This window comes from Aptenodytes patagonicus, chromosome 19 (genome assembly GCF_965638725.1).
Source record: "Aptenodytes patagonicus chromosome 19, bAptPat1.pri.cur, whole genome shotgun sequence".
In the NCBI taxonomy this organism is placed as follows: domain Eukaryota; kingdom Metazoa; phylum Chordata; class Aves; order Sphenisciformes; family Spheniscidae; genus Aptenodytes; species Aptenodytes patagonicus.
The window spans coordinates 9,581,764-9,595,628 of NC_134967.1; the positions used below are offsets into that span (position 1 = coordinate 9,581,764).

The window sequence follows — 13,865 nt, forward strand, 5'->3', positions numbered from 1 at the left end:
AGTCCCCGTGCATCCCTCCTTGTCCTGCAAGTGAGAGCTGCAATGCAAGGGCTTTAAAGCTGCACAGAGTGAAGAAAAAAAAAAAGCGGACATTAGTAGATGGTTACTTGAAATCCATCACCTGGAACGTTTGATAGCCCTGGATGGAGCAGAGCTCTACAGGATAAAACCGTGCCTGCCCTGGACTGCTGCATGGCGAGGTGTTAGGTTGGATGGGAGGCACCTGGGAGCACTCGTTCCTGCCACTTATCCCCATTCCCAAATCTAGCCGGCACTTCGGCGTGGGTTTTCACTCCTGATGCTGCATACTCCATCCCCCTTCGGACAAACGGGCAGAGGGGGGCGGTGTCGTAGGTGGTGGGTCTCTGCTGCCTGATGAGATCCGGAAGAGACTGATGCTGTCGGGTATGGCCGGGAACCAGCCAAACGTGATTTCCAGTGAAGCAAAGCGAGTCAGTGACATAAACTGAATAGATGATGCTTTTAAGCAAATTGTTCGAGTATCAGATGAGGGAATTACGGGCCTGCGTCAATCTTTTCAGATATTGTTATGTACGCTCTGTGTTATTTTAAAATGCCCCGTGTTGACCACACACAATTTTCCTTGGTGTGTTCAAAGAGGTATGTGATTTCCCATGAGTATTGTATTCTCAGTCCTCTCTCTTTAGTTTAATTGACTTTTGAGAAGAATATTTTGAGGCATGATATTTTTCCAATATTTGCAGAATATTTCTTATGACGATAACCCGTTCCGGAGCCACCTTCCCCTTCCATCTTGCCCCACATTTGTATTGCAGCCATCTTCTTGGTGGAGCTGTAACCACGTGCATCGTGGTCGGTGGAGCCCACCGGTGGGCTTTGACCTGTCTCTCTGCTTCATGAGCTTCCCTATTTCTCTGCTAAGGCGTGTGATAAGGGAGGGCTGCCTCGACTTTTTTGTAGAATGGGATTCTTTGTTATAATCAGCTTGACAGGATTTTGCTTCCTTTTCAGTAATATGAGACAACGCGCAATAAGAGGAGGACGTGTGTTTTGTGAGTTGGAGGCTAAAAAGTAGAAGTATCTTGTAGTGTGTAATAGCACCAGTTCCTGACACAGTAGTGTCATGCTGCGTGATGTGTCATGACTTGCATGTTGGTTTACCCCAAATCTTGGAAGCTTCTGTAGACATGCTCAGCAGGAGCATGATCGCACTCTTCTTTTAGGAACTAACACAAAGCCGTTGAGGAAGCAAGCGTGGTTAACCATGACTCCTGCTTTAGCGCTTGCTTGGATTAGCTGGGACACAGGTATGAGCAATGTCAGCGTGTTGGACCACGACGTCATCAGTCGGTCCTGCTGTATTCTGGGATGCAAACGCAGTGCAATCTGCGAGTTCTTACATGGCTTTGGTTTCCAGCAAGACAGCTCCTCGGAGAAGGGTGTCCTCGTGCTTGTTGCTGGCTTTGTTTTACACATGTGGGAGGAGTTAGTGTTCCCGGGATGAAGGCAAATTCAAGGACTTCATCCTCTTTCTGTTCATTGGGAAACAAGGGCAATGATTCAGTGCAATGATTTATTACAAGGCTCTGTCTCTCTTTCCAGGGCTTCCTCCAAGACTCCAGCTTTTCCCAGCCAGTTTCTGCATCAGTATGTTGCTCCTTTGGGAGAGTGGAAGTTAATTTCTCATTATTATTGTGCATAGATTCAGAAGATGGAAGATAGTCCCCTTTTGCTGTCCCTTGACTCCATGATAACTTCATAGCCAGAGAAAATAAAGCTAACAGCTACGCAGGATAAAAAACAGCATAATCGAGACTGTTAGCAGGAGCCATTTCTCAGTGCAGTGTGTGGCAGGGGCGAGAGGGAGGGATGGAGGGGGGCTTGATCACCTACTCACTGGGGGCAGCTGCTGCTTATGCACCAGTACGGTACAGAAAGCGTCTGGTGTGTGATACCCTCCTGCTTTATCGCTTCAACTGTTGTTGCCCTCCAGCTCCGGGGGATGGCGTACGCAGGCAGCGTGGAGTGAGAGGCAGCTGCCCGACCATCGTGTTATGATCAGACCATCGTGTTAGGATCAGCTGGGAGAGGATTTCACCAGCTTTGCTGAGGCAGCCTTTCCCTGCACTTCTGCGACCTGCGGCTCACTGGAACAGTGCTCATCTCACTGCCATGGTGCAGTTTACAAGCGCTTTCTGGGCTGGTGGCAAGCTCTGAGGCTGCTGATGCCTGCTGGCTTTGGCAGGGCCCCCGTGAACAGCTTCACACCTAGTTTTGTGTTTTTATTGTAAAGAACTGAGCTGCTTTAAATATCTACCTTGGCAGGGAATTGAAATAAGTGTAAGATGATAAAATAAAAAAATCAATTTTAGAGCTATGGACCTTCTCGAGGAAGGGTTCTGGCTGATCTTATTCCATTGTCCTGGGAGAAGAGTCGCTTCTGGCTTTGCAATATTTACAATTCCCTTTCGGCAACCCGAGCTCCCTAGGCAGTAAAACAGAGTTTTCATTAAATGATACATCTGACATTTACCAAATCTTGATGTGACAATTTAGAGGGAACTAGTTGCATTGAACAGCCTTATTAATATTGCAGTAACGTGATTAGGGGAACATCTTGGTCATTTAGGCCAAAGGGACTTTAATTTATGAGCACAATGGAGAGGCAGATACGAGGCATCAGTTGACCAAAATATCCTAATCTTAACTTGTTTTCTGTCTACTCCCTCCTTGCATCTGGTTCGTGTTCATGACAAGATGAGTTGGTTTAGATTCTTATTATCCAAGTAAGGGACAGTAAGAAACAAAACCCCCTCAGAACAGGACTTGGAGCTAGAGGTAGGTATGCGCAGCTGAATTTGGTGCTGAATCCAAAATGACATTTCTGGAAAATCTTCCCTGGAAATCCCCTGTGTTTCCTGACGGTACAAGCACTCCGTTACCACCTCTCCCTGTGTTACTGAGAGAAACTCCAGTTTATCCGGTGGCCTGGACCGGTCCTCAGCTGGAAGTGAGTATCCCCAGGAGCCCCGGATAGCCCCAAGCAACCCAGCAGGTTCCAAGACACATCAGCCACAGGGCATGGTTGTTAGCTTTGAAAATATGTCCGAAAATGGAATTTAGTATCTCTTTCCCAGTTGTAGCAGGAATAATTTGGACAAAAGTAGCTCTTACGCTGTTGTGGCAATTTATGTGGGAGCGTGGTGGTAAATAATAGGGGGAGAGGGAGGGAAGCATCTAAAATTTCATCAATACTTAAGAGGAAAGGCTTTCTGCTCTGCAGTTGCTCTTCCTGTCCTTTCCCCTCCTTCCCCCAGGCCGCAAGGAAGAAACCTAAATAGAGATCGGGCAGCTTTTAAATGCCACAGGCTCATAAAAGAGAGGAAATTCAGAGTTGTAACTTTGCTGCATGCTATTTGAGTCTAAGCAAGTAGACCATCCTGCAAGCTCCACACAGTGGGACCAGAAATAATTGCACTGTCTCTGCAAAAAGCCCAGCTGCCCTTGTTTCGGGGCTCAGGCGTTCACTCCTGCACAGCTTTTGGGGAGACAGACAAGCGACGTGCCCGGCTGCTGGCACCAAGGGCAGGTCCCTGCCGTCGTGCCCGGGCTCATGGGGATTTTGTGGGGGGTTTTGTGAACTGGAGGACAGGGTGCACATCTCTGCTCATGGAGCAGCAGCAGCAGTGGCCATTGCGCAGGTTTGCTTGTTGGTGTTCCCAGCCTAAATTGAATACAGTAATTTACTGTACACAAGCAAGCAGGCAAAGTGCTCGTCTCCTCCGCTGATGGAAGTGGGGGGGAGCGTCACATTTTAGGATTGCTCTGTTCACCTGTTCCCAGTCCCTTTCCTTTGGTTTGCTGCCTTTTTTTGTAAGAGCAACAAACCCTTTCTTGTCTCATTGCAAACAAATTTATTCTGAGTGAAGGGGGAAATGCTATTGACCTTTCTGCATTATCCTGGGGAATCAGCTGGAGTGAGTAAGCAGAGTAGCCTGGTGTTTGATGTAGAGCAAGTACAGGTGAGGCGACCTGCTGTGAGATCGTGCTGCCATTTCACGGCCATGAGTCTGGTTTTTGTCATATACGATGCAAAACTTGCAAAACTGGGCTGTGGCCATCCCCACCGGGGAGGGACGAGAGAGGGGGGCACACGGCGGCCAGGCTCTGCAGGGGTCCGCTGACCCCTCCAGCAGCCCCACCACCTCACGCTGCAAGCACAAACAGGCTTCTTGTTGGGTTTAGATCACTCTGGCTTGCTTGGTTTCAGCTGTGCCGTAATATTAAAATACTGTTTTATTATTTTCCATTTAGTCCTGCATTAATGAAAAGAGCACTGTGTAGCTGCAAAGTAGTAGCTAATCAAATCAAGTAAATTGCCATTAATGTTCCAGTATTTGTTATTATAGCCGTGGTTCGAGGTGGAGTTTAGTACAGAGGAAGACGATTGCTTTCCGTGTGTGATGACGCGCAGGCAAGCCAACCTTGCCTTGGCTGCAGGCTTCCTAAAAACACGCCCACAGGAGCCGGTAGGGAATTGCAGTCCCAGGGTAGCCCATGCTCAGGCACGCGGTTTCATTCCCCTCCTCTGCAAAGGTACGAATGAAATCCCCGAATTCAGGTTGAGCAGCAAAACCTTCAGGGGAGATCTGGGTTGGGAGTCACACCCGTCGTGCGTCCTGGGAATCTCTGTCAGACCTCATCTGCTGAGTCCTCCCGCAACCATCAGTTTGGTGCTATTGGCTGTGTTTGTGTGCCAGAGAGATAAGCACGGGAGATCTTCCCTCTCTGTTCTTCCTTACAGCAAGAGAAATATAATAGCGATGTATATCAGGTTAAAATTGCCTCTCATTTTATGAAGACATCTTTAAAAACCAGTCGCTTTCTATGAGTCTTAAAGCAACTCGATACACTCTTATCAAAATTGACAACTGCTCCAGAGATCCTTAAGAGATTTTGTTTCATTGTGCTTTATTTTGTATAAATCTTGTTAACGGTTTTCCAGTGACCTCTCATGTTCTTTTTTCATCGCGGAAATAGACCAACAAAAACCTGATTCCAGCCTTGCAGAACAGCAGCGAGGTTGCAGAGCTCAGCTCTGTGGTCCCTTCACGTGCGCACTCTCGTGGCACTGAACGCAAGAAAAGCAGTACTTTACTCACATCAAAAAACTTTCAGGTCCTTCGAGTGTATGTTTTCTGAAAAGCTGCATGTGCGAGTGCCGAGGCACTAGGCGGGAGATAAGTTCCCACGCCGTCTTTTCATTACTCACCCTAAACATGCAGGTGACTTCTTGTAAGCCATAGGGCACGTCTCCGCAACAGCGACGAGGGGAAATCTTTGATGTTTTGAGAAGGGTTTGAGCTGACATGTGCAGTGACTGGAGGTTTATAGAATAAACACCGAAACAAGACGTGTAATATCTCCACTGAATTAATCCCACACTATCTACGACACTGTCAAATAGACGCCGTGGTTGCACTGACACCCAAGCATTTATTTTCAGGGTGATGTATAGGACTAGAGAGGAGGAGCAGCCTCACCGAGCCCTTGGGTCTGGGCTGCTGGGACACGGGTGGCAGAGGAGGAGGAGGGGGCATAGTCTTGGGGGAACAGAGCTTGGGTTTCTGGTCACAGGGAATAAATATTTGCGTGTATGTGGGGGAAAAAAAAATCTATAATTTCTGTTTTAGTAAAAAAATGTGCTAGTAATCACTTAGATCAAAGATCATTTCAGTCTTGCAAATGTATGTGGAAGTAGAAAGTCTGTTTTCATACGGAAAGAGACTTTGTGCAGTTTCCAGACACATTCATTAAATTTGTGATGTGCACGTGCGTTCTGCAGGGCAAACGCTGAGCATAAATCAGGCATGTAAATTTTGCATGTACCTGAAGATGAGTACTTACGTGCAGAGATGAGGGAAAAGGATGGAGTTTTGGTAGCAGATCCCATGATTGCTGATGGTGTTTGTTTTGATGGAGGAAGGGCGTTGTATTGGTTGATCTAGGTAATTTTAGCTGGCCGATGGTGGTAGAAAACCATCATGAGCTTGTTTTCCTCAGTAGCAAGGTGCCTTTATGCACTTAATGGAGCACTGGGATGAGTTACTCTATAATTAACAGCTTTTACATCAATGTTACTGCACTATTATTATGTGGTAAATACGGGTAAAGGTGGTTGTCTTCAAATGGAGTATTTTGTTAGAGAAAAATGAGAAGAGGGTACCTGCAGAAGCTTGTTCTTCTGCTTATTTCATGGCGTCGTGCTGTTTGAAACATAGAAGCGGGAGGGAAGAAGGATGCTTTTCCAGCTGGGCCAGGCACTGATTTTTGCACCTTTGGCATGGCTCTGAAATCACAAGCCAATATTGCATGAACATAAACCACTTAATTTGGCTTACTTATTTAAAGAGCTGCCTTGCGTCGGCTGGCCTTGAAAATATTTGGTGGGTTTTTTAGCAATTCCAGGTATCGCTTTGCTCCGTCTGAGAACACCTGGCTGCTAACGTCCAAAAAGTCGAGGGGTGCGAGGAGTGATGTGAAGCCTGGACTGGATGGGACTAGGGGGTTCCTCTCTCTTGAAAGCTTCTTTCTGTTAATTTGGTTTGTTTACACAAGTTCAGGTGCTTAACTTTATCAAAAGGCTCCAGCCAAAGCTTTCCTGCGAAAGTTGTTTATTGCTGCTGCTAATGTCGTCGTTTTTCTTTCTGTTCTTGGTGTCCTAAAGCCAAATTACTGTGACTAATGCACCACTGTAAATGTCTGCAGCATCTACAGCACTGCTGCCTGCGTGGGATGCATGCTGTCTCTGCAGTGATGTGTTGTTGGGGGTTTTTATTTATTTATTTATTTATTTATTATTTTTTAGTATTACAGCAGAAATGTCCATTGTGTATTGGCTTAGCAGAATGCAAAACATTTCTGTGCAATACTGTCGTACACCAAAAAGATGTTGACTCCTGTCTGTTGGGCAAGCATCACTGTGTCTTTATTGATATTCTAAAGCATCAACGTGGTTTCTAAGCGGAAAAATATTTTCATGTGTCTTTGAAGTCAAGGAGGTGCTCAAAAGAGAGAAAGTTATTGTATGTCTGACACTGATCGAAGCAGGAACAGCAAAACCAATGTATAAGCTAATGCTTTTTTTCTTCCTTTCTTTTTTGCTTGTTTATTGCCTTTTTAAGCCAACATCCATATTCTGGTGCTGCGTTAGAGGTTGTTGTTATCTAATCCCGCTGATGCGTTCAAAAGAGAAAGATTGTCTATAATAAAATAATAACAATCCTCTTTTTTCCTTAACCTTTCTTTCCTTCTAATTTTCAGTGTGTAGCTGAGCCCAATCATAATATATCCTACAAAAACGCTGGCTATTTTATAAGTTTTCCTTCTCCCCCCCCCCCAAAAAAAAACCCCTCTCACTGGCACACTTACTTCATTAGGTACAAGATTCTCAAGTAAAGTTTTGCAGGTTGCAAAACATCAGTTAATCCAGTTAACAGCAACAAAAGGTGAAGATTTATATTATGCCAAATACGGAATATTGCTTTTCTGTAGAGATTTTCGCTGGTCTGTAGTACATTGCTTCATAAACTCTCTTAGGGTGGGGTGTTTTTTTCTTTCTTTATGTAATCCAAAACTATTCCTTGTTTTCAGACCACAGAATGGTTCTATGATCCTGTACAATAGGAAGAAGGTGAAATACAGGAAAGATGGATATTGCTGGAAAAAAAGGAAAGATGGGAAAACCACCAGAGAGGATCACATGAAACTGAAAGTCCAAGGAGTGGAGGTAGGAGAATGGAGGGGGGCGGGTTTGGGTGCTAGGTGGGCTGGGAAGCAACGGCTCCCCAAAATACATTCAATGTGAAGTTGTCCACACATTCAGAAAAATATTTATATTTGCTGAATTCCAGCTTCCCCCCCCCCCCCAAAAAAAAAAAAAGTGTGTTCTTTTTTACTACTTTGAGCAAAATTTGAATATAGCTTTACCGTCTGATTGTGTTACTGCTGTCTGGTTGTTGTGACGTTGTACAGTTGTGGTGTTGAAGAAAGACACTGAAGTGTCTTCACACCAACCGTCTTTTGGTAGAATACGTGCTTTTTGTAACAGGTACTTCACAAGAGCGACCAAACATCTCAGGGCGGGTTGCTAAGCATTTTTTTTACCATGTAAGCTTTGTATGTATATGATTTGATTCTCACAAAATACCAGCTAGTTTTTGGTAGCAATTGCCATAATTTTCCATATGCTTATTAAGTGTTGGTCTTACAGTATACAGAGGTAGAATTTCTGTTGAATTTAGACCAGAATCGGACTCTGCTTCAAGGCATGTTTTGAAGGAGGCCATTGCTCTACTGATGGTATTTACCCATTCAAAGAAATTCGGATGGATGATTTCACGTGACACAGTATTTCTGGAGTAAGCCTGTTTGTTCTAAAATATGTTGTCGTTTGACACAACTATTCTTTCTTCAGTTCCGTCTGTGTGAGGAGAGAGCTACTTCATAGCACTGATCACTTTTGATGTTAAAGGCCTGCACAGATGTGGATAAGAAGTACATTTATTTCACTTGTTCTTTTATATTTTATTAAATGGGAATTACATTTTCTGATAGTAGAAGTCTAACTGCAGAGCTCTGCCTAGCTTAGTTCCTAACACAGTAGGGCTGTATTCCCTGCATTTTATACTGAACTTCAGGCCAAAATGGTAAAAGGGTGTTAAAATGTATAATTGTAGCATTTAGCTATGTCATTAAGAAATACTCTAATTTTGGCAAATGAGTAGCGAAGCCATAAGGGTATGTATTTGTATAAGCTGTATTGATTTCTGCAGTTAATAGACTGCATGCATCCCTATGGATAGGAAGCTGCACCCAGTTACACGGGCATAACACAGCACAATTTACAGCATTTGGAATAATTGGTGTTGTTCAGTGACAGGCAAAGCTTAACCTGTTATCTCGAAGCGTGTCCAATACCTTTCAGGCTGGACCTCGGGCTAAGCCAGGCTTTCCGACCTCACCCCCAGTCCTGGCAGATGTTTTGCATGGAATTAACCTTTCTCGCATCTGGGTGATGAGCACCCTGTGCTCCCCAGCGTGGCTCCCAGAGTTGTGCTGGGAGTTTTTGGACACCTGCGTGGTGTTACCAAATTCAGCGTGGGGGATTCAAAGCAGCCGAGTGCCTGGAATACATCTCATGCTCCAGCTTCCTTCTGGGTGATTTGTCATTCTTACGTTCTGTCTGCTTTAATGAGGTTTTTGGGTTTAAAATAGTATTAAATGGAATGCATTATATTACACCAGAGAGGCATAACTCTGTTCCATAATTTTTGCATCCAATAACAGTGTTTTATTATGACAAGCCAAAAGAAAAGTCAGCATAATAGAAATTGTGCGTTGTTTTTGTTTCGGGTTTAGAGAGCAAGATTTAATTAACTTCTGTGAACCTTAACAATGCAGAATACCAAAACCTGCGCTGCAAAACTTCCCTGTAGGAGAGTGGTGGTGACCATCGGCTACCACACATGCACATGATTAAATAAATACTTTCTGACGTTTTTTCAAAGATGAAGCGATCAACCCCTAGAGTGCCTGAGTGCGTGGATGTGCGTGGTGATCACACTTAACTCAAATAGCCCTGCACTGAACCCAATAATTTCTGTTTTATTGAAGTGTGTCTTCTGGAAAGTAACAAATCTGAAATTGGATGTATCAGGAGCTGGAGAACACACAGCTCTCAGGGCTTCTTCCCATGGCTGATCACATTTGCCACTTAAGAAAATGAGTGTCAAAGTACTTGTTTTGTGATTTGGATGTGCCAGGGTTCGGCCATTCATTCCTCTATGTCTTTCTCCAGCTTAAGAGCCCTTTAGTACCTGTATTTTATCTCTCAGAAGGTACTCGCGCCCTCTCATCAAGTCGTCCCTCAATCTTCTCGCTGCGAGGCCCGACAGACCCAGCTCTGAGCCTCCTGCCTTTGGCAGATGCGGGATGCGGCCAGTTTTACCGTTGCTAGGTCTTGCAGCAGATAAAGCAATAACCGAGCGCAAACCTGGTTCCGGAGCCAACACTGTGAACAATTAATGGCAGTTATTACTGGGGCTCAGAACTGGAGGAACACAACTTCCACATAAATCTATGTGTTAAGTAGCACTAAGGGTGTATCAAAATCCAGAGTGATCATCTAGGTGTTGAAAAGAAATTAATATTTTTTTCCCCCGGGTATTAGAGCATACAAAGGAACCAATGATTCAAGTCGTAGTAATTTATGTATGGAAAGACAGACAAAAAGAATCCAACAGGGACAGGCAAATAGAGATTTGGGTCTGAAATTTAACTCCTGCATAAATCTGGGTCTAAAAGAGTTGGGTCCACTGTAGAAACATCTCTTGTACTGAGTGTGCCTGAAAGCATCAGTGTTTTCCGAAGGCTGTAGAAAACCCCTCCGCACTCTGCTGCACCGTCCCTTCACTGACCTGCCCTGATGCCCCCTTGCTGTCCCATCTCGCTGACCGGGCGGCATCTAAGAGATTGCTGCCAGTCTCCGTTCTGAACAATGCAGAAAAAGTTCATTTTCTTGACCTCCAAGTGTTCCTTGGGCAGAATTATGTATTTTTAACTTTCTTAATTACTCGATCAGTACACCATGCTACTTCACAGATAGCGTTATGGGTTTATGTTTCTGATACCATCCTAATGGGAATCAATGTTCTTTACTTGGACACATAGGCAACAGATTTAAAATAATAAAAAAGGCTTTTTTCGAAGTTGGAGTGATACTGTAGTTAACCACGTTACAGTTTAACAGGGCATGAAATAACTGTCTGCCTTGTGGCACTGCCAGATCATCTCAGCGACTCTTGCAGCCAGAAGATAAATAGGTATCATCATCGCACTGATGGAAAAATACTTGCAAAGCCGACAGCCAAGAGCATCGATAGCATCCAAACAGAGCTTTGGAAACTGCAAGTAATAGGCAAGAAGGAGAAACACATTGGCCCGTGAAACTGCTGACCAGCCAATTCTGAGAAGGCATTTGTATTAGTAGACTTAATAATTAATTACTTCCTGAGTGTCATCAGCGTGACGGCTTCTGCATCTTACCAAGTTTTGGGTAGGCAAAAAAAATGCATTTTGAACCAAAAAGTTTACGCCAGATACTTGGGGATGCTGGTGTCTATCAGTACCATATAGAAGGATTTGGTGAGCATGAACAATGCAGCTAAAGCAAATTTAGGACATAAATAAGGAATAAACCAATTTAAATAGGAACACACTAATTCAAATAAATAAGGAATAAGAGGAATAAACTAATTAACCAAGCGGATGTTAAATGATAACTGTGTGAAATCCTCAAGCTATTGTCTTGGTTAACATCACTTTGCATGAGGGTTTTGGATATTACTTGGTTAATCTGATGCACAATCCTGTTAGAAATTGCTGGATAAATCAGAAAGGAGAAGTTAATTTGGCCTTTCCCTTAATATGCCTCTTTGTGCAATTCTTTGTGGAATCCATTAAAAATCTCCAGTCCATGATCCTTTTTAAAATTCTAATTTATTAGGATCCCTGGTGATATGTTCCTAATCAATTCACATAATTAAAAATTTTAACTAATAAATAATAGTAAGGGGAGTGTTGAAATAGCTTTAACATCATTCTGGAGTGGTGCTGCTCCGATTTTACAGATGGTTGGCTCAGCTGGTGCGTTTGCCTTTTCTTGGCCATGAACCTTTCCAGGTGCCTATAAATGGCGCATTCACGTGAATTCATAGTAAACTGCTGCTAAAATTAAAATGAGGTCATATTTTTATAGTAAATCCCCCTCTCGTCCTCTGCGTTTTGGAAGGTTGGTGCCGATTCTGTTGCTCTTTGTCCTCTATTGAGGATATTTTGGTCTCTCCAAAACCCAGTGCCTGAAGAGAAGTTAGAGAAAAGGGTTCCCTGAAACTCAGGGCAAAGCCGTGCCCTGCTGAGTCCCGCTCTGAGCAGGAGCAACGCTGCCTGTGATGTGACTTTGCCAAATTACTGGCAGGAGCCCGATGCTCTACAAAAACCCAATGGCTTTAGCAGCAGCAGCAGCATCCATCAGTGGAGATGCTCTTGTTCCTGTGCTGGGGTGGCAGAGGGAGCAGCGCTGCCAGCTGAGCGGCAACCGCCACTGCCAGCAGCCCCGGCTCGTCAGGGAGGGTCACTCGTCAGCGTTGATTTAGTCTGACACCACTAATTTCAGATCAGAGAGATCAGAGAACGAGATGAATGCGCCAGAGCTCATATATTTGAAATATCTTGTTCTCTCATATATAGATGTATGTTATCTCAGTACAATATGATCATCTTTATGAATTCTTTAAAAAAAAAAAAAGTTAAAACTTGATTTAAGCCTTATTAAGAGAGAAACTCCCTTGTGGAGATGGAGATGCAGAGTATCAATTTTGTATGCAGGACTTGTATTTAATTATTATCATAACAGTCCCTTAACACTATTACAGATTAGTCCACGAGGACAGGAATGGAAATTTTAGATTATTCAATTACTGCATAAACCCTGGGACATCACCGTCAAAACTTTGCAAAAGGTTTCTTTAGCATTTGGGGCTGAAAATGCAATGTACCTAAACTCGGTATTGCACAGGCTGTACAACCTGGGTGATAATAGCGTCATTTACTCTTACAGCTTGTGAGCTGGGAATATGTGCTAAGAACAAGATGACTTTTCCTTTTAGTAAATGACCAAATGGGCTTTTCTGTATTATGTAAAATAACCCATCATGGAATATTAAACTGCAAAATGTTTTTACATCTCTCAATTCCCTGCTATTGTCGGTCAAATTTACTTGTAAGTTATTACTGGAGGGTGAAAGCAACTTCTGAGATCGCACGCTCAAGCAGCACTAATCTGGAGAACTATTCCTAGGACAGTCTGATCCAATTCGCTTTAATTTACATGGGCTTTGCTCGCCCTCAGAGGTGAGCTGTGTAGTTTGCAAACTAATTAGGATTGCATTGTTCAGTTGGGCTGCTTAATGCATTCCGGAGAAATACTGCGGAATGGCTTTGGAGGAGAAAGAAGAGTTCAGTGTGAAAGGCTTTCTGAAAATATGACACACACATGTGCATACATTAACGCAAACAAGCAAGCGCAGCCCTGAAAGCCAAGGAGAAAAACTGTTCAAGGAGGAGTGACAGTTTTTATACAAATCTATTCTTTATCATCGCTACTAAGGGTGTTTTTCTTACATCTCTCCTAATATTTGACTTCTGCCATTTCTAACCAGCCTCTCCCTTAATCTCCTGTAACTCATTAGAGGGCAGAAAGTCCAACAACATCTCCCCATCTTTGCCGTGGCGTGCACATCTCTACAAGGGACACAATGGGCAGATGCTCATACAGAAATGTGGAAGGTGTTGACTCCTCATGAGCTGTGGTTAGATTTTATTCTGTTCCCTATTCTAGGTAGCGTTTACGGCATCCAGAACGTAGGGTTGTGATGGCATCTTAATGATTCATGCGTCTGTGGCAGTCCTGGGGAAATCAGAGAGTTGGTTTACCGTTTCTGAAGGGGAATATGGATTATCATTAAATCTGGAATGGGTCTCCTGAGAGCCTCTTCTGAAGGGAACATACATATCAATAATTCGTTTTCTATATCGGGATCCTAATGTATTCGCTTGCAGTAACATAAATTCACAGCAAATGGTTGTGGGTTTTGGCATCTTTTCCTAACACCCTATACGTGTTGAGATTTTATTCTTCAACAGACCTGTAACGTACCTAATTCTTTAATTGTCATAGCTTATTTTATGGTGTATAGCTTCAGCAATAAAAGCTTTCTTGATATCTGGGTGTCTCAGAATGAAGATCCAGCTGAGATCAGGGC

General features: G+C 43.7%; 1 protein-coding gene across 6 annotated transcripts in view; it reads left to right on the plus strand.

Moving 5' to 3' along the window:
* CAMTA1 (calmodulin binding transcription activator 1) overlaps positions 1-13,865 on the plus strand; it is a 330,817-nt gene that overhangs the window by 108,772 nt on the left and 208,180 nt on the right. For all 6 annotated transcript variants that reach the window (XM_076356070.1, XM_076356072.1, XM_076356073.1 and 3 more), the window contains one exon: positions 7,636-7,771. In XM_076356070.1, the coding sequence (XP_076212185.1) occupies positions 7,636-7,771 (136 nt within the window). The remainder of the gene's footprint in view (positions 1-7,635; positions 7,772-13,865) is intronic.